Source organism: Rhipicephalus microplus, chromosome X (genome assembly GCF_043290135.1).
Source record: "Rhipicephalus microplus isolate Deutch F79 chromosome X, USDA_Rmic, whole genome shotgun sequence".
NCBI classification, from domain to species: Eukaryota; Metazoa; Arthropoda; class Arachnida; order Ixodida; family Ixodidae; genus Rhipicephalus; species Rhipicephalus microplus.
Genome location: NC_134710.1, coordinates 429,884,120 through 429,909,083, shown reverse-complemented (window position 1 = coordinate 429,909,083; position 24,964 = coordinate 429,884,120). Strand labels below are relative to the sequence as shown.

Here is a 24,964-nt window from a genome sequence, read left to right as displayed (position 1 = left end):
GCGGAGCAGAACTATTCGATAACAGAGCAGGAATGTTTCGCGGTCGTTTGTGCCATCCAGAAATTTGGACCTGTATATCGATCTGTATGGACGCCACTTCACTGTGATTACCGCCCATCATTCCCAATGCTGGTTGTCCTCGCTGAAGAATTTGTCTGGGCGCCTTGGTCGCTGGATACTGTGTTCGCAAGAGTACACTTTTGACGTTGTGTACAGGTCTGGAAAAAAACCATCAGGATGCTGACGCTCTCTCTCGCTGCCCTCTGCCACTTTCATCTCCAACCAAGCATCCTCAATGGCCCTCAGGCGATCAAGCGGCTTCCTCTTCACTCACGTTATCACCCCTGGCAGTTGCTGGGTCACTATCTTTAAACGGCGGCGCCCAGTTTGCCGCGTGCCAACATGACGACCCCTACTGTAACCGCATCATCAGATACTTTAATGGCTCGTCTTCTCCACCTAATGCCAGACTACGTCGTCAGCTACGGCAGTTCAAGCTAGACAACAATGTCTTGCAGCGCTAAACTTACAATGCGGATGGGCATCGGTGGGTGCCACTACTTCCGCGTTTGCGAAAACTAGTTCTCGAAGCATTGCACGATGACCCATCAGCTAGACACTTAGGATTTCAAAAGACCTACAACCGCGTTAGGAGCCGTTTCTTCTGGCCTGGTCTTTCTAACCTTGTGGCTAACTATGTCGCTTCTTACCAAATATCATCATCTTCATCATCATTATCATCATCCACCTGACTACGTCCACTGCAGGACAAAGGCCTCCCCCACGATCCGCCAGTTAACCCGGTCATGTGCTTGCTGCTGCCAATTTATACCCACAAACTTCTTAATCTCATCTGCCCACCTAACCTTCTGTCTCCCCCTAACCCGCTTCCCTTCTCTGGCAATCCAGTTAGTTACCCTCAATGACCAGCGGTTATCCTGTCTACGCGCTACATGCCCGGCCCATGTCCATTTCCTCTTCTTTATTTCAACTATGATATCTTTAGCCCCCGTTTGTCCCCTAATCCACTCTGCTCTCTTCTTGTCTCTTAAGGTTACACCTACCATTTTTCTTTCCATTGCTCGCTGCGTCGTCCTCAATTTAAGCTGAAGCCTCTTTGTAAGTCTCCAGGTTTCTGCTCCGTAGCTAAGTACTGGCAAGATACAGCTGTTATATACCTTCCTTTTGAGGGATAGTGGCAATTTACCTGTCATAATTTGAGAGTGCTTGCCGTTATGTGCTCTACCCCATTCTTATTCTTCTAGTTACTTCAATCTCGTGGTTAGGCTCTGCGCTTATTACCTGCCCTAGGTAGACATAGTCTTTTGCAACTTCAAGTGCACTGTTACCTATCTCGAAGCGCTGCTCCTTTCCGAGGTTGTTGTACATTACATTCGTTTTCTGCAGATTAATTTTAAGACCCACCTTTCTGCTCTCCTTGTCTAACTCCGTAATCATGAGGTGCGATTCGTCCCCTGAGTTACTCAGCAATGCAATGTCGTCGGCGAAGCGCAGGTTACTAAGGTATTCTCCATTAACTCTTATCCCTAACTGTTCCCATTCTACGCTTCTGAAAACCTCCTTTAAGCACGCGGTAAATAGCATTGGGGAGATTGTGTCCCTCTGCCTTACACCCTTCTTGATTGGTATTCTGTTGCTTTCTTTATGAAGCACTATGGTAGCAGTTGATCCCCTGTAGATTTATTCCAGAATGTTTATATATACTTCATCTACGCCCTGATTCCGCAGTGTCTGCATGACGGCTGATATTTCTGCTGAATCAAACGCCTTCTCGTAATCTATGAAGGCTATGTATAGTGGTTGGTTATACTCTGAGCATTTCTCTATTACCTGATTGATAGTATGAATGTGGTCAATTGTTGAGTAGCCTGTTCGAAATCCTGCTTGTTCCTTTAGTTGATTGAATTCTAATGTTTTCTTTACTCTGTTAGCAATTACCTTTGTAAATAGCTTGTATACTACAGAGAGCAAGCTGATCGGCCTGTAATTCTTCAAGTCCTTGTCATCTCCTTTCTTATGTATTAAGATGATGTTAGCGTTCTTCCAAGACTCTGGTACCCTTCCCGTCAGGAGACACCTCGTAAACAGTGTGGCTAGTTTTTCTAACACAATCTGTCCTCCATCTTTCAGCAGATCTGATGTTACCTGATCCTCGCCAGCAGTTTAGCCTCTTTGCATGCTCTCCAAAGCTTTTCTGACTTCTTCTATCATTACTGGTGGGGTGTCATCTGGGTATATATATATATATATATATATATATATTGTAACGACGAGAAATAAGAGACAACGCCTTTGCTGCAGGCCGGCTGTTCTTATTCTGCTTCCTCCTCGTCGTCTTCCGTCTCTCCCAGGTATGCGCCGAGCACGATCGCCGCTTTGTCATCATTACAATATATATATATATCAGAAGCTGGCAGTTGACCAATAGCCTCTGGTATACGAGGGCCTATTGGTCATCTGGCAGCTCGTAATAAGTTCACGTGCTGCGTGACGCCAAACAGGCTCATCGCCACATTTGCCGCCATGGCTACTGATGGCGCTGACTCACACTCACAAGTTTGAATTCACATTAATACCCAATAAAGTGGCTGGGAGGATAGGCGCCGTGGTAGCTCAGTGACAGAGCATCGAGCGCGTCATTTAAAGTCGCCGGTTCACTTCCTGCCCAGGCAAGTTATCTTTTCACCCACTTTTTTTTCGTACCATTTATACTATAATTTGATCTATTAACTACCAGTATATTTTCTTGGCATCATTGTCTGTTAGATCTCATTAATATTTTGTCAAAACACGGAAAAGCGAGCCTTTGAGTATAGACATCTTTCCCATATATATATATATATATATATATATATATATATATATATATATATATATATATATATATATATATATATATATATATATATATATATATATATTTATTTATTTATATTTGTATAGTTGACGATTAAAAAAGATAGATGGCGCTGTTCTAAAGCGCAATGCAGGTATGAGCTAGCTAGTGCTGTGCTCTGGGTGCGGGCGAGTGTCTCATCGAGTTTAATAGATTTTAGGGATAACATCTATGTGCGGTGACGGTGCACCGTCATGGTGTAGAAGCCTATGTGAAGACGAGGCCCAACTGGCCGGTCTGGAGCAGCGACAGAAACATCGACATGCAGTGTTACTGCCTGATGACAAGAGGTGGCGCACGCTTGTACTAGCCTGTGTGAGTGGGTAAGACAGTCGGCAATTGGTGGTGCTGGAGGTACTGAATGGCTCGAACTTTACCAGTGTGTGGAGGCGGGACGTTTTGATGTGCAGGAACCACAACCGAATGGGCCCAGGAACCGCAAAATGGGTGGAACGCGAGCCAAACGAAGCTCGTCCGATGAAACCAGAAGAAAGAGATGATGCTGGGTGGCGTGTAAAATCTGCGATGTGTGAATAGACATCGAGCATACGACTTTTCAATCGGTATAGCAGGAAGAAGCGACACCAGACAATGAATCCAAACAGTGCATTCGACTGAACGTTGTGCGTGAGCAGTTGCGCAGTCGCTGCCGAACATAAAGAAGGTAGTGCGTTACAGCTTCAGAATCGAGAGGCAAGACTGAATGACGCTCTCTCTTAGCAGGAACAAGACTTATATGCACAAAAAACTACAGGCGCGGATTTATCAGCGTCAGGGTCAGCTGCACGAGCTGAAGAGAGAGAAGGGAGGATCCCAGACGAAAATACAGAAGAGTCGCATCATGTTACGGCCGACAACGGGACGTCACCTATGGCCCAGAAGGAATGCAAAGAGGTAAAAGGAGCATGATAAGATACGCAGGTTGTAAAAACTGCAGCCATTAATACCGGCAGTGTATATACAGACCAATCATAGAACAATCTTAACAATGATCAAGGACTAGGGTGTTGCTCTTCCGGCGACGACGTAGGCTGGCAAACTGAATTCTTCAAGCACGCGCGGAAGTGACTGCGAAAGGAAAGGGCAGACGATAGCCAGGCCTCCACAGCATCTACGCACAAGAAGCAGGCCCTTCAGATTTGCCGATTGGATTTGTCACTGCTTTCGTCTATGGGGATGGCAATGCACGTAGAATGAAACATACAGCACTCCAAGCTACCGTATGGCACATCAGTGCACAGTGCCGTACGAAAAAAATTGCTACACTGGTGGAAACAATTGAGTTTATGGGACAGTGGAGAACATCTGGAAATGAACGGAGGTCATTGTGGAACTGCACGCACGCCTCGGTGATACCCAAGATAACGACGCATCTCAGGACTCGACAGATGAGCTCAAGTCACAAATACCTTCCTGGACTGCAACAGCAAAGGCCACTTCTTTGTGTTCTACGGTGTCCTAAAACAAGGGCCCAAGGGCATTGCCATGCGCACCAAGTGTGAGTCGTGAAACAAAAACATACGTCAGATTTGTTCGGACCTTGGAAGACGTCTGGAGTTTGTCGGTGTCACAAAAGCCCAGCAAGATAAGATGAGCGGAACGTCCTACCGGGAGTACGTCACTGAACAACTAGGGCAGCGATTCGGGTGCATGTTTGTGCTTTTTAGGGCTTCACCTCATCAGACCTTCACAAGCGCATGGCGTGGGGTGTGAACCCAACAACCTCTATAACGACTGCCCTAGGACAGGAAATCCTGCAAACGGCCAATCCACTTAGGTGGCAGAATCGCTTCTGGCACCGATCCTAAAGAAGAGAACTACCCGCCGTCGCCGCTTTCGCAAAAAGAATAAAGAGATCCAGATCGGCCGCTTTAACTTACGTGATGCCAGAACTATGAGCAAGCGCGAAGAACTGAGTCGGATGATGAGTGACAATGTCATAGAGATATATTCTGTTGCCGAAACACACCTTCAAGTAATGGACGAGCTACCACTACGTAAAGGTTTACATTCGGCTGGCCTGAACCACTCAGGTGAATCGAGATAAGGGGGAGGAGTCGGTTTCCAGTGGAAAACTGGATCTTCGTGAAGGAAGCTGGAACGCTCGTGTGTTGAGCACATGTGCATGGAGGGCAAATTGCAGGGGCTAGTAGTCCTTCTAGGATTGCTATACTTTGCTGTATCCGCTGAAGCAGACGCCGGAAACTCTACAATGGTTCAATGCATGCGAGAAGTTGTGGCAAAATGGGCAAACCAGCGACAGGTCCTCGTAGTGGGCGATTTCAACGCCAAACTGCAAGCTCTGAATGGTTTCCAACATGCCAATGGGGAACGACTGCTGACACTGGCATATTCGCATACCTCAGATGTACCTAATCTTCGTCCAGGATGCAAAGGCCAGATCACCTGGTGCACGAGAAACTGTCGCAGCTATATTGACTACACACTTGTGACAACTGTTCTGGCATGATGTCTCCCTCGCATAAACATAGATGAGAAGGGTAAATTCAGCCTAGGAAGCTACCGCGATAGAATAAAGTTGCCTTTTTCTAGATCTACGTTGTGAACCATTGAAAAGGAACGTCGCAGCCTGGCTTAGAAAAGCCTCTCACTGTGAGCGTATGCTTCAGTCGCAAGCTTATTCGAAGAGAACTTCGAATCGATGGAATCACCAACCTACAATCAATTTGTGCTAGAACAGGAATGCGCCTTGAAGAGGCACGAAATTCACGTGAATTCTCGCGGTGGTTTGCGGCGCAAAGTTGGAAGGACGAAGACAAAGACGTACAGAGGGCCCTTACTGCAAGACGAATGGCGAATCGCAAACCAAGAGTGGCTGCTAGAACATTCCAAGAGAGGAGTGCAAGTGTACCTGGGAGCAATACATCCGCCTCACAAAATGATGCGGGTCCTCGTACATAGTAAAATATCTCAGCAAAACAGTGAACATTTGCGAGCCATTACAGAGGCAGGGCATAATAATGCTAACAAATTTTAGAAATATGTGTCCTGATAAGATGGTAATACGCCGGCACCCAAAATTTGACATCACTATAGCAACCACCAAGTCACTGATCTCGCGGCACAGATCACGGACCACGTGCGAGACCTCTTAAGTCCCACACATGACAAATGGATCCCAGCTATAAACTTCGACCACAACGATGAACCTCAGCAACTAAGTGAAGAGGGCCGTTGGAAAGTGACCACGATAGCAACTGAGCATGCACTCCCGCCTATCAAAGCCATCACTGCTACCGGCATGGATGGTATACCGGTGGGCCTCGTGAAATGCCTGGCGAAGTCTGCTCTTGAACACCTCGCGAAAATCTGGCCTACCATTCTGAAGGACGGTCCATTCTCATCTGACTGGAAATGCGGCCGAGTAACAATGAGGTGCAAGCGAGGAGGCGACTCTGGACTGCTGTGTGACTATAGACCAATCTCGGTGACGAGCGTCTTCTTCAGACTTTTCGCTCAGGTCTTGAATGTCTGGTTCAGTGGCTGGGCGGTTCAAAGTGGCGTATTGTCTGAACTCTAGAATGGCTTCCGATTGTACCGGCGATATCATTACAACTTTTTCGGGCTCACTCAGGCCATCGAGATGGCACGGAGAGAAACAAGAGGCCTTCTCGGGTTCTTTCTGGATGTAGTTAAGGCTTCCTATAGTGTGCCAAACGCAGAGTTCTTTTTCAAGTTAGAAAAATGACAAATTATTATGGTCTGCATGTTCCTTTGCTGGCTCTAAGCCGACAACTCTGTTTTAGCATGCTTCAGGGACACCAGAGCGCAGCCTGTCAAGATGACAAGATGATTATGTGGCGGGGCTCGCGAAGGCACTCGTATAATCAAGAGTTGGCTTTTCGTAGGGACTCATGATTTCTGGGGCCTAGGAGACATGGACGTTGCCTAGCTTGGTGTTCGCAGATGATCTTGTATTACTGGCAGAGTAAAGCGCAGATCTTCAAAGTCTGACACCTCTGGCAGCTGAACACCTGAAGTGGCTGTACCTGCACTTCATTGCCAAAATTTCGCCCATAATCCAGTTTTCGGGCGTGGCCCTTTTGCCACCCTCTGCCGACGCTTATGGTATTAATGCGCCCATCTTGCTTAACTCTGGTGCTTCCGTGACGAAATACTGCAGGAAGAAGTGTTGCGATGCGTTGAGGAACTTCACCCTTGTCTAGCACCTCCTGTATTCCGGAGGGCTTGTTTATCTGTCATTCTTCTTGGATTTGAGTAACAAAAAAAGGCAAAGACAAATGTTAGTGTACTTTTGTCTTTGTACTTTTTCCCTTCGTCATTTTCATATTTTTATCTTACATTGAAGAAAAAAATTAGTATTTTAGATATTCTGTCGGTGTCTCCTATTAGAACGACCGATAGATTCGAAATGCCGCAAAAGCACCACACTTTAGCCGGTGAAAATTCTTCTTCATTGCTAAACTCATAATAATGCATATCAACCTATTCCTGTTCGATCCAGCACAGTGGTCATGGGCACTGCATGCACATGTGCGAAAACAGTAATGACGTTTCGCTATCGCAGTAAACAAGTTCATTGCCGGAGGAGTAGGCTGAAGCCTGTGGCATTCTTTTTTTTACTGCTTTTCAGGCGCACCCATAATGCAGCCGGTGTTCGGCATTCCCGTCGAGGAAATCCGTCAAGGCACTCACCCTTCTTCCAGGGACCTTATGTTTAACTCAGGTGAGTGCACGCGCCACGATATTTTTGTTGAATCATTGCTCTTATCACCCAATCTTTACACGAAGCGTCGCGTGATCTACACTTACACACCCATTGCTATACGGTCAGATCAACTGTAACATTGAGCGTGATTTGAGCAAAAGGTTTTGAGAACAACGGCGCATAGTAAACACATCGAAAGTGCGAGACACGTGTGACACCCAAAGGGAAAAGTGTAATCGCGTTATCGATACTTCGGCACCAGCAATACTTCAAAAACACTCTTATACCGCAATCCAGCTTTGCGGTCTGATACGCGGGCATCTCCACAAGGAACAGTATGCACTCGATTCTTAACAGAGACGAGTTTTCTTTTAGGAGCGAAGCTCCTTAAGGCGTGGGCTGTGCGTCCCCTGTATGTAGCCAAGTCTCGTTCAGTTCTTGCAGTGTTCACTAGATGGCGGTACTTGTAGCTGACGGCATTAAGTATTACGCTAGCCACCGCCCGATCTAAAGGGTAGAGCCATATCCATCCGTCCATCCGTCCGTCCATCCATCCATCCGTCCGTCTATCCATCCATCCGTCCGTCCATCCATCCATCCGTCCGTCCGTCCATCCATCCATCCATTCATCCGTCCGTCCGCCCGTCCGTCCGTCCGTCCATCCATCCATCCATCCGTCCGACCGTCTGTCCGTCCATCCATCCGTCCGTCCGTCCGTCCGTCCGTCCATCCGTCCATCCATCCATCCATCCATCCATCCATCCAAAAGATGCAATATGTTATAAACTAGACGGCGGTACGTGTAGTTGATTATGAAAGATGCGAGGTGTTATAAAATAGGAATGATGCCACATATGGCACGTGTCATCGTTCGATATAGTGCGGCGACGTACGCTAGGGGGAGCGTTGCAATAAAATCGAGTGGGCAAAATGTACGGAGGATTCATGGTTTACCAGGTTTACCTCCGGAGCATCGCCCACTCATCATCATTCACTTCGTGGATGTGGCGGCACTTTTTAGGGGCGAAGCTCCTTAGGGCGTGGGCTGTGCGTCCCCTGTAGCCTGTATGTAGCCACCTCTAGTTTAGTTCTTGCAGTGTTTACTAAATGGCGGTACCGTCCCCAGTATGTAGCCACCTCTAGTTTAGTTCTTGCAGTGTTCACTAGATGGCGGTACTGTCTCCTGTATGTAGCCACCTCTCGTTTAGTTCTTGTAGTGTTTACTAGATGGTGGTACTTGTAGCTGATGATGAAAAGATGCAAGATGTTATAAACTAGAAAGCGGTACTTGTAGTAGATGAAAGACGCGAGATCTTATAAAATAGGAATGATGTCTCATATGGCGCGTGTCATTGGTTGAAGGCAATCGTTCGATTTAGTGCGGCGACGTACGCTAGGGGGAGCGATGTAATAAACTCGAGTGGGCAAAATGTACAGAGGATTCATGGTTTACCAGGTTTACCTCCGGAGCTTCGCCCACTCATCATCATTCACTTCGTGGATATGGCGGAATTTTTTCGATTGACGCGATGCTTCCACAAGGAGTGTTTAGATGATTCGAACCTGAGCAATTGGCTTGAACGTGACAGAATGAGGGTCGGTGTTATAAAATGTTCTGACACAAATGCTACAGGCAGAAAGAACTTCAATATGAAGCTTTATCAGCCTCTTTTTCGCTGGTTCACGTCGGGAAGAGGCAATGCGTATTCTGCTGGCATCAGATCGATTTAGCGAAGTTTATTTTTTGTGTGCGCTAGTCTTTCCAGGACCAGCGCAACATTACGCGAAATGCTGCTTTAAATGCAAGCGCGCACTTACACGCTTAAAGAATCCCTCAACTATCCACGAAATGACGAAAAACGTGCGCGTTATTTTCTCACGCCCTTTTCAGTCTTCACTGCGCTATTTGTGATGCAAGCAGTTCCTTCACGTGACGTAAGGACGAAATCAGCTCTCTAGTTGGTCGATATACTGACAGATATCTGTTCTGAATTGTAACCTACCCCACTCTATGCAAATGCGAAGCCACTGTCCGTTGTTGCGCGTGACTATTGTGTGAGATAAACTCATTTCATTTTGTTTTCAGCATTTTCGCGGAGATAACATGCGTGTAGTCGAAAAGCGTGAAATCCTGACTAGCTTAACGCTTAGTGCTCGCATTCCACTTGTTTTCTGCATAAATAAATGGTGAAGAGGAAATTGCGCTCTGAGAATGGTGGTAAAGAAGTGAAACAAACTTCTATTTGGCCTGTCCACCAGGCCCCAAAAACTCAGCGTTAGTTTCGGTTTCCAGGAACATGCACGCTCGTAGGGGTTGCCATGCATCCTAAGATCCGGTGGAATGGAGCTAGGTGGAATTGAATGTTCGCATTTATTGGCTTTCAACCGTTTTAACAAATTAATAAATTTGATACCAGTGTGAAGAGCTTTTTTGTTTGCGTACTTTTTTAATTCCTTCAATTTTAAATCAGCTGAAGTGTGGAAAGTGATTGACTTGACTTCCTGGATCTTGCCTCCGCTCGTTCTCGCCACTGGCTCAGCGATATTACAAGTTCGATCGCGCTCATCTATCTCACTCGGTTAGCGTGCCCCCTACAGGAGAGATAAAGACCGCAAGCTGTGCCGGGTAGAGAACGGAAGCCGCAAGGGCTACTCCGAGGGCAACCATGATTTATTAATTTGTGGGGTGTAACGTCCCAAAACCACGATATGATTATAAGAGGTGTCGTAGTGGTGGGCCCTGGAAATTTCGACCACTTGGGGTTCATTAAGTGCAACCAAATCTGATTACGTGGGCCTACAACGTTTCCTTCTCCATCGGAAATGCAGCCGGCGCTGCCATGAATTGATCCCGTGACCGGCGGCTCCGCAGCGGATTACCTTAGCCACTAGACCACCGCGGTGGGGTGGCAAGTGAGTCAACCTTGCATTCGACGAATATGGTTAAATCGGAGAACACGTGTTTTTCGCGGCTTTACGGTATGCTAACCTGAAGATTTCCAGTACAATGAAAGTTTTTAAGGTTTCCTAGTGGCAACGGGTTAGCACAACTGTTTGTACCCATTATTTGGGCAGGTTTTGAGTTTGCATGAGTACATATCATTAAAACCAATTTTCTGCAACCCTGGCTGGACAAAGAGAAGTGCAGTTTCGCTAAATAAATATACAAGACAGCAGCATGGCTGCTGTTGAGAAAATGCGTATAATTCAAGGCTCAAATTCATGTTGGCTGGGCTACATAGTTTTCGCTTCTTTTACTTTGTATGTGCTTCAAGTGATCTCAAGTAATTATAGGCTTCTTCCTGGTCGTGAAATTCGTGTAGCCACAGTTTCTTCAAAACTTGTGAGTCTTTACTACTAATACTTTCACTCAAATACCTTTGATGAACTGAATGCTTCTAGAAATCATTACATTAAGAATGTCACTGGAGCCAACGTTTTTACAAGTGAACTTTTCTTTCTCTAGCCAGCGCTGTTGCCCTGACAAAAACAAGCAAATCTTGCCGAAACTATGTTTCTAGCGACGTTCTCTCAAGAAAAAATTTCTGGTGGCTCTAATCCCCCCGTCCCACTGAACTGCCGCATAGTTTGATACTCAATTTTTGTTAGTAAGTTATGTGCGCCATCGTAACAAACATGATTGAGTCAAATACGACGTGCCGTACTCGTGATTTATCGTCATCTTTGTATTGGTTCGAACATTCTGGATCTAGTGTTTTCTCAATATACTCATACATCAGTTGAAAAGTAGAGCTGCTTTTGTAGATTGACACTTTAATACTGCCTTCATGTACTCGTTTTTTTGTACAAAACGCTCAATAAAATATTTCAGTTTTCTATGTTAACTGCGCGAAAATTGAAAACAAAGAAATAGGACGAGACAGGATTGTTACCCACTTGGCAAAGTTTCAATATTACCTAGTTCATTGTTATTTTTTCAGATAAACTTTCGTGTTACGGAAAAAGTGGTCAGCTGAATTTTCTCCCCTTGAAAACACACGAACAAAATTTAAAAACAAAAATTGACACCATCTCCCCAAAAGGAACCCTGATAGAATGCGAAGCAGCTACGTTGCGCACGGACGGCTTCATAGATTCAATGGTGCTAACGCGGATTCTTCGGTGAGCTCTGTAAGTTCAGTTTGAAGCGGGGTCAAGTTAAGCTTTATCGCTTCGGCCGATTTTGCAACAGGCGAAGGAGCATCGTCTTCCGGCGTCCTCTCCATCCCAGATAAACAAGCCGGAAGACTGTTAACGCTCGATGTGCGGTCGAACAATACGAGTGGTGGAGAGGGTGAAACGAGCGAGGTGACACGTTCAGACATGTTTCCACGCGTACGTTAGGCGCGTGTGTTGTTTACTGCACAAGAACCAAGGAGTCGGCGGTGTTGTGAGTGCCGGTCGCGGTTGCGGAGCGAGCGGTGGTAGCGGTAGGTTTTACGGGCGAACTGGCGAGAAGGCTGCTGCGAATGCTGCGACGAGTGGGAGGCACACGAGAGAAAAAGTGACGTCATCGGGCACTGCGAGTGGAGCGTGACATCAACAAGCCGCTGCAGTGTGACCTACTGGGCACCGCTTCAACACTTGCAGAAGGAAAGCGTGTTGCGTCGCGTTTATACGGACACACGAGGGACAGCGTTGCACAGGCTAGTCAAAAAGCTGCTTCGCATTTAAAGTGCTTCATGAAATTTTAGAAATAGCAGCGAATCACCAAGCGACCAGTGGACCTCGAAAATTCCGCCGCAGTGGTCTAGTGGCTAAGGTACTCAGCTGCTGACCCGCAGGTCACGGGATCGAATTCTAGCTGCGGCGGCTGCACTTCCGATGGAGGTGAAAATGTTGTAGGCCCGTGTGCTGAGATTTGGGTGCACGGTAAAGAACCCCAGCTGGTCGAAATTTCCGAAGCTCTCTACTATGACGTCCATCATAATCGAATGGTGGGTTTGGGACGTTAAACCCCACATATCAATCAAGCGGACCTGAAAGAAGGCACAAATGCATTCCGTGTTCATGCAAATTGGGAAACGAGAACTTGCGCGGTAACTGTCCTCCATTCGGTTTTTCATGTTTTCTTTGTATTTGGTGTCCTCGTCAGTGACGTCATAAAGAAGTATTCTGTTTATGATTTATTTCTAGTTGCAATTCCGGTAGCCGCCAGTGGCAAAAGCGGTGCTGCCGCTGCGTATCAGCGTGCGTGCATGGAAAATATGGGGAGTTTGCACCTTCCGTTTCAACTCAGTGTGATCGGGGCTTTTGACCGCTCATGATTGGCGTCAGCGTATACGGTGATGAATACAAACCAGGCATTTTATTGAATGCAAACTCTCATGGGCAATTGTGCTGAATGATACTGACTGGTTCCGCGTGTGTGCTATGTGCGAAGTATGGGCCAGTATTCGTGGCGAGATTGGGCTATAGGCGGCAAAACCGTCCCAGCGAAAGTGTGGATAGGCGGTCAGTGGCGCGCATACAAATACACGCAGCGGCGCTTCGTTGCGCTAGGTCTGAGCCAATTTTTGGCTGAAAAAGTGCGTTGACTACCGTTTACTGTTACTATCTACTCTCATCTTTACTAAATCACTGCGCCACGCCTATGCAACGTTAACATTACCCGCGGGTAAAGTGCATTCTCGCCCTGCGTGACTGTCTTCACCCTTTCGCACCCAATCACGCCTTTGCTGTGCTGTTTGTATAGGCGTTAGGCCTATGTTCCACCTGTTATGCGCTGCTGTAGCGTTAATGAATTACATATTCACAACATTGTCATCTGCATACTCAAAGAAAGAGAGATAGAAAGACCGTAGAAAGCCCGAGTATTTGTGGAATTCGTTAAGTACCAGCCTTTGCACCTTATGCGCACATGATTTTTTTTCTCATGTTGTTTGAGTATCGAATTATAAATGCAATCAAATGCTTTAGTGAAATCAATATGTAAAGCATGAGCACAAGATTTTTCTTTTAAAATTGTCCAAAATTAATTTCTTTTGCTGAAGTAGGAATAATTCAGTTGACAAGCATTTCCTAAATCCAAATGAGGCTGTAAAGATAAGATCGAAAAACTTAGACATTTGCACATGTATAAGACCCTCCAACCCTTTGAATCATAATGGTAATATTTAAATAGGTGTGTAAATTTTTATATCGTTTACGTCATCTTTCTTTCAAAGTGTGTGACACTCTTGTAATCAGCACCCTCCTTGGGAAGATAGTGCTCGCCAAAGACAGAATAAAAACATGGTTTACATATGAACAAAGAATATCAAGCACCTACTTCATTGTACGAACCTGCATTCCGTCGACATCACAGCTTGAGCAATTTTTAAGCGAATGAAAAACAGACATTACTGAAGACTCTGTAAAAGAGGGAAAGAAAAACGAGGATCGAATACTGTCTAGCATGAATTTTGAATAATCAGCAGATGGAAATGCGTTAGTGTTGTTCACAAAATAATCAATAAACTTATTTGCCAAATCATTACCCAGTATTTAGCAGCCGTCATTATTTAGCTTTTCTACACGTGGAGATAGATGACTTCTACACGTGGAGATGGCGATTGAAGATGGTATTAGATTTTAGTTACAGCATGTCGGGTTTATTCAAACAGCTGTCAAACTCAGACTGAGAATGACATTTCTTGTGTGATTTTGGTGTTCCATTTAGTTTGTTTCTAAGCGTTCTGTGTTCTTTCAATACGCTTTGATCTGTAGTCTTCATGAACTTGTGATAAAGCGCGTTTCTGCAATTATTTGTTTCAACAAATCGGGAATCATCGGGAAAGCAAACACATTTCAGCAGACATCCTTGTGACTATAACCTAAAATAATTCCTTCAGAGGATAAACTTAGTTCAAAATGATGTTCTTATAATGAGTTTCCATTTGGATCAATAATGTATCTTACCTTTTAATAAAATATTGCCGACCGAATAAATGAGTCGGTCTATAATATGCATTTCTTTGACAAAATAACATAATGAAGACGCCATGAGCCCAGCTTTATATAAGTAGTGTTTCAAGTACGGATTTCTACGGCGTAATTAGTTGACTGTAGCTTCTAACTGCCGAGAGACACAACACTGTTTATCGCAGGAAAATCTTAGATGTCTTTTATTATATACAATATAAATCTGCCTCATTCCTTGTTAAAACAAGCACTTCTATATCTTAGACTTGTGCGCATAAGATGTATGTCAGTGCCAATATTCACTGTAGTACACTGATACAAGGAATACGTTCAACCGTAGATAATAAATCCGATGCAGAACAGTAGCATCTGCACTCGCTATTGACCGCGTATTGACGTGGTCCGTGCTCCGCGTGGGCATCGTGTGGAAGCATCAGCTGTCCGTGGATTTTGTGGCTCAAAGTGCATTCTTAGGTTTCATTATCAGTATTGGTAGTCAGTATCACCCTTCGCAGTTGGCAAGTAGCATGCGATGAGTCAGTGTGCTTCCGCGAAAGAAAAAGTACACGAACCGCGCTATCTCTTGTGCCACAGACTTCACTAGCTGACGCCTCAGTGACCAAACTGGCGTGCGTATACGTCGTCACGTGGTTGGGCCCGGGCCGGGAAGCCAGGGAAACTTCTGCTTGATCCTTGTACGCGTAGCACAGCGAACTCTGTGGGGAAAGGGCAACATCCTCTTCGCAGATTCGTTTGTGGAATCAGATGGTGTCACTTTGACGGTTGGAGCTCTCCCGATCTTGCGTGGTGTTTGGCCTCGGAGGTTAGAAGGATCTCACCGCTGCCGATCCAGTTTGTTGGCCCCATGTCTGGCCGTTTCGACTGGTAGCTGGCCATCGTCACCGGGCTATTTTTTGTGTTGGGATGTACTCGTGTAGGACAGACGGAGCATCATTTAAATCTAATGAGAAGAGATAAGAAGAGAGTAGTTTACACAACCCTGAGGCAATGTGTGTCCGCAGCTCCCGACAATTGGATAACTTGAAAACCCGGTGGTGAGGATGAGCGACATCCCCGGAAACATGGAAGAAGAAAAATAAATGTGCGAACATTACGTCACACGAGTGAAGCCCACCATGTCGGCAAATGCGTGACCAAAACGTGAGAGCGTGCGCTGGATTTTAGTGCTCTTTGCGGTGTTCCGTCTTGGAACCACCTGCGTGAGCTGACCGGACTGCGCTGCAACAGCGCGTTTTGATTAAAATATACCGCCATTTTTATTACGAAAATCGCGAAAACAAACCGCCGTAATCATGTTAAGAGAGGTCGCAGAAACAGAATTCGCAATAAATTTGCGAATACAAAACGGCTTCATTGTCCCTTCAATTGCGATCGCAGTAAACGAAAAAAACTGTTTGATTGCATAGGTTTATGGTCAGCAGCGTCAGCACATCTACTAACACATTTTGTTCTGGACAATGCTCTCAATGCCATGGCTAAACATCATCTTCATTAACAAAGGAAGCAATATGCAAGTCAATAAAGTGAGATGTACGAACATTCAGAATTTTGAACATGAATAAAACGTTTTTGAATATTAGTTTCTTGTTCACCTTGAGATATTTACGTTTTGAATTGTCCAGTATTTCGCTGGTTGGAATACTAGAACGTGGTGAAGATTAGTCTTTACATTTTACAGATATAAATACGTAACTCGCGGTGCAAGTTTTCCTTACCATGTCACAGTAAGAGAGCCGTGGTTTTTGTGCAGACAGTCTATAGTTCCTCGACGAACACTTGAAGGTCGCACGTAAATTCACAATAGAAATTGACAGTTGGAACGTCGGGTCGACAACGCGGATGCTTGCTTCGTGTACGAAGCGGCATTTCACGCAGCATTACAAAAGTCACTTCATTCTTCGACCGTACCTAGAATCATCTCAGAGCCTCGCCACCAGTTTCTCTCTAAAGCTGTTTCTGCGGAGACGACGGGTCACTTCGCCAGATAGAAGGAGGATAGAGACCATGCCGACGAAAATTCCTTGACCAAACAAACGAGCTAGGCTGGTCCCAACATCTACAGCAAGTCAGTCAGTCTACGGTCCGTCAGTAAGTCAGTCACGAACTTTATTGAAAGGTCCTTGGGGGTGTAAGCCACCAGGGTGTCCACGACAGACTTGCATAGCAGCCTCTACTCTAGGTGACGCCCGAGTCACGGCGGGAACGTGGTTACGTTCTCCAGTTGATGGGCCCTCTAGACCACCTTTAGTTGGTGTAGGGAGCTTGGGGCTCCTGAGTGTCTCTTCCCAGTAGGACTCTCTTATGAGAGGCCCCTGAGGTTACATTTGACATTGCCAGAGCATGTTTTTGAGTAAAGAGTACATTTATGCTCAGTCTGGGCATTGTGAATTCATTTTTGATTTGTAACGGCTGAGTCACCTTCGTGTTGGGTACGATGTTGTTTGTAGTATGCGAAAGGCTACCTCTTGGCGCAATTGAGCTTTGCATTTGCTTAAAGGTATTAGCTTCTCGTTTCAGTAGTGAGAGATAATTTTGTGCAAAATGAGTAAAAGGTCCTTAAACCGTACGTCTAGTCCCAGCTCTTCGGTGGCTGAGTGATCGTCGTGGCGGATCAGTTCTCGCGTTCGATCATGAGCCATTTCTTTGAGGTTGGGTTGCTGTGGGTAGATGTCGTTGAACATATGGGCAGGGAACCAAGACAGGTAGTCCGAACCCGTGTATTCATGTGTTTGTAAAATCCGGCGTGCTTCAAGACTAATGTTGACCATCTTTAAGCACAAATAGCGGCACGAGAGTTTGTGAAACCATTGGTGTGAGGGGACAATCATCGCTAAAGCTGTAGCAACCTTCTTGGCTATGGCGCTTGTTGCTAGCGTAACCGAGACGGCTGAGCGGAGGGCTTTGTCACCATCTACTGCCGCTACTGGGAAGGTGTAGGGGCTACCGTATAGCACCGCATTGATGAATACGGTAGAGTTGTGACTCAAAGTGGTACGTTCAAGGATCGTGCGAGTGCAGACCAGGCGTGTGCCTTTGTTGTGTTACGGTTCAGCTACTTTTTTGTGGATGACTGTGTTGGATGAAACTCGTGTGGAGGAAGCAAACTTACAGCAAATGAAGAAAATTTTGGTGGATCGGCGATTCATTCATATGTGGCGTTTAACGTCCCAAAACCACCATATGATTATGAGAGGCACCGTAGTGGAGGGCTCCGGAAATTTAGACCACCTGGGGGGTGAATCGGCAATAATGACGTAAAAAGCTGACATAAAGAACGCGTTCAATTTTTGCACCCATGTCTCCATTTTGATGCTTTTACACATCGTCTACAAGAAAACCTTTTCCAATGTAAATTTTTCTGACGAGTTGCCAATATATTGCATATATATCGCTCTTGGTGCGTGACAATATACTTCAAGGTCGCTCTTCAACAGACGCGAAAAGTCGTGCAGGTATTCACTGGAAAGTTGCGGGAGGAGGGGGGTATTATTTTGACGCCGAGCCCGGCGTCGCATAAGACTGCTTCATGGGCCGCAGCCAGAGGTTGCTGTTCATAGGATCAGCTAAGACTCAGCTAAAGATTTGTACAACCAACTCAGGCTGGTGACGATGGAGTAGGACGCTTCGCGACTTCAAGTAGGGCTTTTTGAATTAACGAGGTTTATTTGAAATTAAATTCCGAAAACAATGACGCTTGGCCCGTTGCCCACTGTCTCTCCCCTTGATTGTTTTTTATTGTTTTCTTATTTTTACAAGCACAGTAATTCATGCGGATATTGCAGTCACTCCATACCAAGTACCATCTTCTGGTGCCGCAACGACCACGACGATTTGTTGCTGCAAAAGCACATCAGGTCACAGATTTGAAATTTTATTTCTAAAGTGGAGTGTTGTCTGGTGTATAAGCCAAGTTCCTTTAGGCGACAAAACAAAACAAACAAAACTTGGCCAATTTCCTAGTGTAATTTGTTAGTGATATGGGAGGGCAAATCAACATCAATTGGCGTGCGTCCTCAACTGGTCCTTCGTTCGCTGATCCTGCTCTGCCGTTTGGTGACGTGAGCATGGTAGAGTGCTTAGCCAGGTGTTTCAAGATGTAAGCTTATATTAAGTCTTGGCACTTAAGTTCAGAAGGCTCACCTATTTTGACTGACGTATCACCCTAAAAAGAAAGAGAGCTTTGATCATGTGGCTTCAGAGCGGTAGTTGTCACCTATCTCGCGTGCTTTTTTATTGCATTCTCATGGTGCTTTATATTCGATATCCGGAATGACGCCCCGTCAGTTTAAGAGAAAAAAAAAGAGAGTCTTTTGACTCCTTTTTTGAGAATTCTGGCTTGCCACGTATATGACTATTTTGAAAGAGCCACGTCAACTCTCTTTAAGAGGTCATTATGTTCCTTTCAGGCCATCACATGACCCACGTTATACGTTCGAAGTGCAGACTTTTCAAAAGACGGCACACAGAAATCAGCGCCCTGTCGTCTGTTCTTCAGGTCTTTTTGTCTCTATTTTTCTGTTGTTTTTATACCCCAAGCAACGCACTTAAGTTTTTTTTAGAATATAGCATTCTTGATAAGCAAGCACCGAGCGCCAAGTTTTGGGAGAAGTAAAGGCTAATGATGATTATGTATGTGAGGCAAATATACGCCCCAAACGTTGCAACTGTATTGAGGTGTAGCCGTCTGACAGTAAGGCGAACAGCTTGCTTCAACGGATACGGTGCTCTTGTTTAATGTCCCATTATAAAAGCTCAAAAATGTTTTATACAGATACCCACTGTCTTGGTTAGGTTCACCACCTCCTGGTGGTATGCCCTGAGAAGCATTATTTCCATATGGAGTGGGGCTGCGCTTCAGCGGTAGCACATCGTTTATCACATTGGCGCGTATTTTAAATGCTCTACATAAGTTGTTCCATCTGACGTACTTTTCAGTGTATTTACGTGACTCGGATGTACTCTGATATCAGAGCATTGATATGCATTTATTTAGCTGAATTTTGGAGATTTATGATGCGCAGAATTTCTGATACATGAAAAACACCATGCGATTCCAGAGAAAAAGAGCGCGAGAGCAACCTACCTCTTCAGAAAAAACGTAGTTCATCTGTTCAATGTAAGGCTGTGCACTCAAATCCCTTCGTCTTTGGGAACAACGCTATGTAGCCGAGCAAAACAGTTTTTCCCTTCGCAAACTAGCGCATTTCAAGGTAAAAGGCGTTCAAATGCTCATGTTTGCAGTATACCGGAAGATTGTAATAAAACGCGAACCACACCGCATGCACGATGTCTTAATAACGCTTCTCTTTTGGTAGCAATGAAAAGATGCTACAGTAATTCTCCATTTTATCAAGGATACCTATGTTGGATTTTTATTATCATGCAGGCTACGAACATTTTCGCATAATCATAAACAGCCAAGTATGTATATTTTGCGATGCTCATGTTTTTCGAAAACAAGATAACGATTATCACGTCTCATTTTTAAAAAGCCTGGGTTTCAAGCACTTCTCCGACATATCGTAGCTGTCCATTCCAGAACACTTGCGGAGGGAGATTTTCGTGTTAGAATATATGTTTTCAAGAAAAACAGAGCCAGTCGAACCAGCCTTCTACGAGAAGTTGCGATTCCAACTCATGGAGCGAGCAACACACCTTCGATATAGATGGCCTTTCTACTGTGGTCTGCAAACATGGCTAGAAATTTGTTCAATGGAACATCGCCAATTCAATGGATTTCTTTTATCTGGTTATCTGTACTTCCCTCGGATAGTGCGTTGAATTCGGAAGTTCACACTCGAGTAAAATACTTTCCTTAAGACAATACTCGCCGAATCGTAAATAATTGTGTACAATTTTTTGCACAAGTATATATTCTTTGTATTGGAAGCTCCATTCATATAATCTACCCACAATGAGTCAATGTGAAGCTTCGTTAAGCAGGTAGAAGATAGGGAATTTTTCGATGAGGGACTCCGAAATTTCGGGACCTCAAAGCGCATTGCGTGTGCTTTCTTCTGGTCAAGCAGGAGCTAAATCTTTTCAAATATAGTCGGTGGCACATTGTATCTTTCCCCTGTTTTAACTCACTCTAGTCTTGGTCGAGCACTGCCGCATCTCTGGGTCCTGTGATATTTGTTCGACGCAAACCTTTGTGCAAAGCTTTGAGCCTCCCGCTAAATTCGAGAAATAGCGTCCCCAACGCAAAGCCCAAACCCTTTCTGGGTTGTGCGCATACGCAGTGGCCTCGACTCTGTATTCAGGGAGGACCAGAACTTTTCGGGCCCCTATTCAGAAACTGCCTAAAATGGCGTCTGCGCTAGCATTTCCTGCATTAAAGAGGGATGCTGAGTCCTCTCCGCATTATTTTTCAAATTAAGGTTTCTCACACGACACCATGGCCAATTCACAGCATCGATTGGGATAGATGTTGCATGTTATTGTTAGAAAGAATGAATGGTCATCCTGGTATTCCTGTGTACTGTGCAACAGAGGTAGCTAAACTTATATTATCAACAACGTTGATATATGAGATCTAACAGACAGTAATACCAAGGAATGTACAGGGGAAGGTATTAGAACCAATGGAATGTAAATAAGAAGAAAGTAAAGTAGGTGAACAAATAACCAGCCGCGAGCAGGCGCTTACTGACACTCCTACTTCTAAATTCACTTATAAAACCCAAAGCGTGGATGGAAGAAGGCCGCTGTGATAGCTCATTGGTTAGAGCATCGAACGCGTTATTAGAAGGTCGTAGGTTCGTTTTCTGCCTACGACTGGTTATTTTTTCACCCACTTTTCTTTCTTCTTATTTACATTCCATTGGTTCTAATAACTTCCCCTGTACATTCCTTGGCATTGCTGTCTGTTAGATCTCAATAATATTGTGTCAAAACACAGCAAAACGAGCCCTTAGTTATACACTTCTTTACCATATATATATATATATATATATATATATATATATATATATATATATATATATATATATATATATATATATATATATATATATATATATATATATATATATATATATATATATATATATATATATATATATATATATATATATATATATATATATATATATATATATAAGGTATGGGATATGGCACAACGGGAGCGTTGTCAACAAGGATAAATATATTTATTTCCCAACAGTTTCGGGAGGGGTCCTCCCTTCATCAGGGGATGAGTTATACTGACATGAGCTTCCAAACTTCGCTGCTGCCGCGTCACTCTCGCCTTGAAAGATGTTTGCGAGAGTGAGAGGGAACTAAAAAAGGAAAGAAAAAACAAAAAAGGGAAAGAAAAAAGACGGAAAAGAAAAAAAGAAAGTAAAAAAGAGGAAGAACCACTGTCAACACTGAGAACGAAAGCAACTGTCAGTGTACGTCCACATACGGTTCATATCACGTGCTGTTCAGTTCTCGACGTGTGTCGGGCCACCCAAGATTGTCGCCGCGGTGCCGGGAGGGTCCGTGACGGCGAGCGTAAAGAAAGGGTTTCCCCGTATTGGGTCGCTCGGCGTGCGGCGTGCGTAAAGGACGGGTTTCACGTTAATGGGTCGGTCAGCTATTTACCTTTAATCTTCGTCCGTTTCCCTTCAATGGTCATCAAGTGGTAGGCGAACGTAAACACTTTGTATGTGCATGTAGAAAAAAGACAAAAAGGAAGAAAAAAAGAAGAAAAATAAGAAAACCAAAAAACAAGAAAGGACAGTGTACACGTACGAGTCAGTCAGAAAAAAGCATGGTCTCCAGCTATCAATCTTTGTCACCAATTTTCTCCTGGCTTACTTCTCGGAGGCAGTTGAGTTTTCCGGGGTCCTCGTTGATGCCGGCTACTAATGGTCGAAATTTGAAAATAAAATATTTTATTTTATTTTCCGACATTTGTTTATTTAGATTTTCCGACATGGCCCGCCTTTACATGCCAGCTCCGCCATATTTTCGCCAACCCGTCAGTGCTCTCAGATATCGCCAAGAAGAGGCTTGGTGCACGTGTTCAACGCCCCGGCGAGTCTTACACTTCTTACATTGAAGATGTTCTCGCAATTTGCCGCCGCATCAACAACTATATGACGGAAAACTACCGTGTCTGCCGCCTGCTAAAAGGCATTGCGACTGTCGCATTTAATGCGCTTGTGGTGCAGAATTCCCAGACCGTAGCCGATGTTGTCGCTACCTGTCAGCGCCTTGAGGAGCTTCAGACCACTCGGGCGCAACCTGATATGTCTGATCTGAGCTCAAGTCATGATACAAGAGACCCGCATGCATTGATCTGCTCTATCATTCGCGAAGAACTTCATGCAAAGGCTTCACGTCGCCCCCTAGATATCCAAACGACGCGACCTGCTACTACTTTACGTGATGTCTTGAGGGAGGAACTGGCCTTGATCACAGGAACACCAGTCTTGAGTTAACATCCCGTGAATATTCCAAGTTATGCTCACGTTGCTGCAACAACACCTGCGCCCAAGCAAAGCCTGGCCTCGATGACATTCACACCAGTTCTGAACTCATATCCTGTGCCCTTGCCAACTTATGCTCAAGTTGCTCATCAAGCTCAAGTTGCTTAACGAAAAGGCTCATCAAGAGTGGGCCACATTCGCCGCCATGGCTACTGTTGGCACTGACTCACACTCCCATGTTAAATTCACATATATACCCAATGAAGTGGCTGGGAGGATAGGCGCCGTGGTAGCTCAGTGGTAGAGCATCGATCGCGTTATTAGAAGGTCGCAGGTTCAGTTCCTGCCCTGGCAAGTTATCTTTTTACCCACTTTCCTTTCATCCCATTTAAATTACAATTTGGTCTAATAACTACCCCTATACTTTCCTTGGCATCTTTGTCTGGTAGATCTCATTAACAATGTGTCAAAACACGGAAAAGCAAGCCCTTGAGTATACACTTCTTTCCCATATATATCATCATCATCATCATCATCTTCAGCCTGACTACGTCCACTGCAGGACAAAGGCCTCTCCCATTTTCCGCCAGTTAACCCGGTCCTGTGCTTGCTGCTGCCAATTTATACCCGCAAACTTCTTAATCTCATCTTCCCACCTAACCTTCTGTCTCCCCCTAACCCGCTTCCCTTCTCTGGGAATCCAGTCAATTACCCTTAATGACCAGCGGTTATCCTGTCTACGCGCTACATGCCCGGCCCATGTCCATTTCCTCTTCTTTATTTCAACTATGATATCCTTAACCCCCGTTTGTCCCCTAATACACTCTGCTCTCTTCTTGTCTCTTAAGGTTACACCTACCATTTTTCTTTCCATTGCTCGCTGCATCATCCTCAATTTAAGGTGAACCTTCTTTGTAAGTCTCCAGGTTTCTGCTCCGTAGCTAAGCACCGGCAAGATACAGCTGTTATATACCTTCCTCTTGAGGGATAGTGGCACTCTACCTATCATAATTTGACAGTGCTATGTATTAAGATGATGTTAGCGTTCTTGATGTTAGCGTTCTATTTATATATATATATATATATATATATATATATATATATATATATATATATATATATTTATATATATATATATATATATAGCTCACAATTAAAAAGGATAGATGGAGCTGTTCTAAAGCGCCAATACAGGTATAAGCTAGCTTGTGCTGTGCGGTGAAGGTGCAGCGTCGTGGTCTAGAAGCTTATGTGAGGACGATGACCAACTGGCCGGTCTGGAGCAGCGATAGAAACATCGACATGCAGTGTTACCGCCCGAGCACAAGAGGTGGCGCGCGCTTGTACAACCCTGAGTGAGTGGGTAAAACAGTCGGCAATAGGTGGCGCCGGAGGTACTGAGTGGCTCCAACTTTAGCAGTACGCGGCGGCGGGACGTTTCGATGCGCAGGAACCAGAAGCGAATAGGCCCAGGAACCGCAAAATGGGTGTAACGCGAGCCAAACGAAGCTCGTACGATGAAACCAGAAACAAGAGAGAATGCTGGGTGGCGTGTAAAATCTGCGATGTGTGAATAGACATCGAGCATACGACTTTTCAATTGGTAAAGCAGGCAGAAGCGGTACCACATAAGGAATGCAAACAGTGCGTTCGGCTGAACGTCGTGCGTGAGGAGTTGGCGCATTCACTGCAGAACATAAAGAAGGTTGTGCGTTCCAGCTTCAGAACCCAGAGGCAAGACTGAATGACGCTCTCTCTTAGCAGAAACGAGACTTACATGTACAAAGAACTCCAGGCGTGGATTTATCAGCGTCAGGGGCAGCTGGACGAGCTGAAGAGAGAGAAGGGAGGATCCCAGACAAAAATACAGAAGAGTCGCATCATGTTACGGCTGACAACGGGGCGTCACCTATGCCCCAGAAGGAATGCAAAGAGGTAAAAAGAGCATGATAGGATACAGAGGTTGTAAAAACTGCAGCCATTGATACCGGCAGTGTATATACAGACCAATCACAG

General features: G+C 45.0%; 1 protein-coding gene across 4 annotated transcripts in view; it reads left to right on the top strand.

Annotated features, from left to right (window-relative positions):
- The window catches only part of LOC142776558 (uncharacterized), a 313,558-nt gene that overhangs the window by 199,277 nt on the left and 89,317 nt on the right, over positions 1-24,964 (top strand). For all 4 annotated transcript variants that reach the window (XM_075880432.1, XM_075880431.1, XM_075880430.1 and 1 more), the window contains one exon: positions 7,533-7,625. In XM_075880432.1, the coding sequence (XP_075736547.1) occupies positions 7,533-7,625 (93 nt within the window). The remainder of the gene's footprint in view (positions 1-7,532; positions 7,626-24,964) is intronic.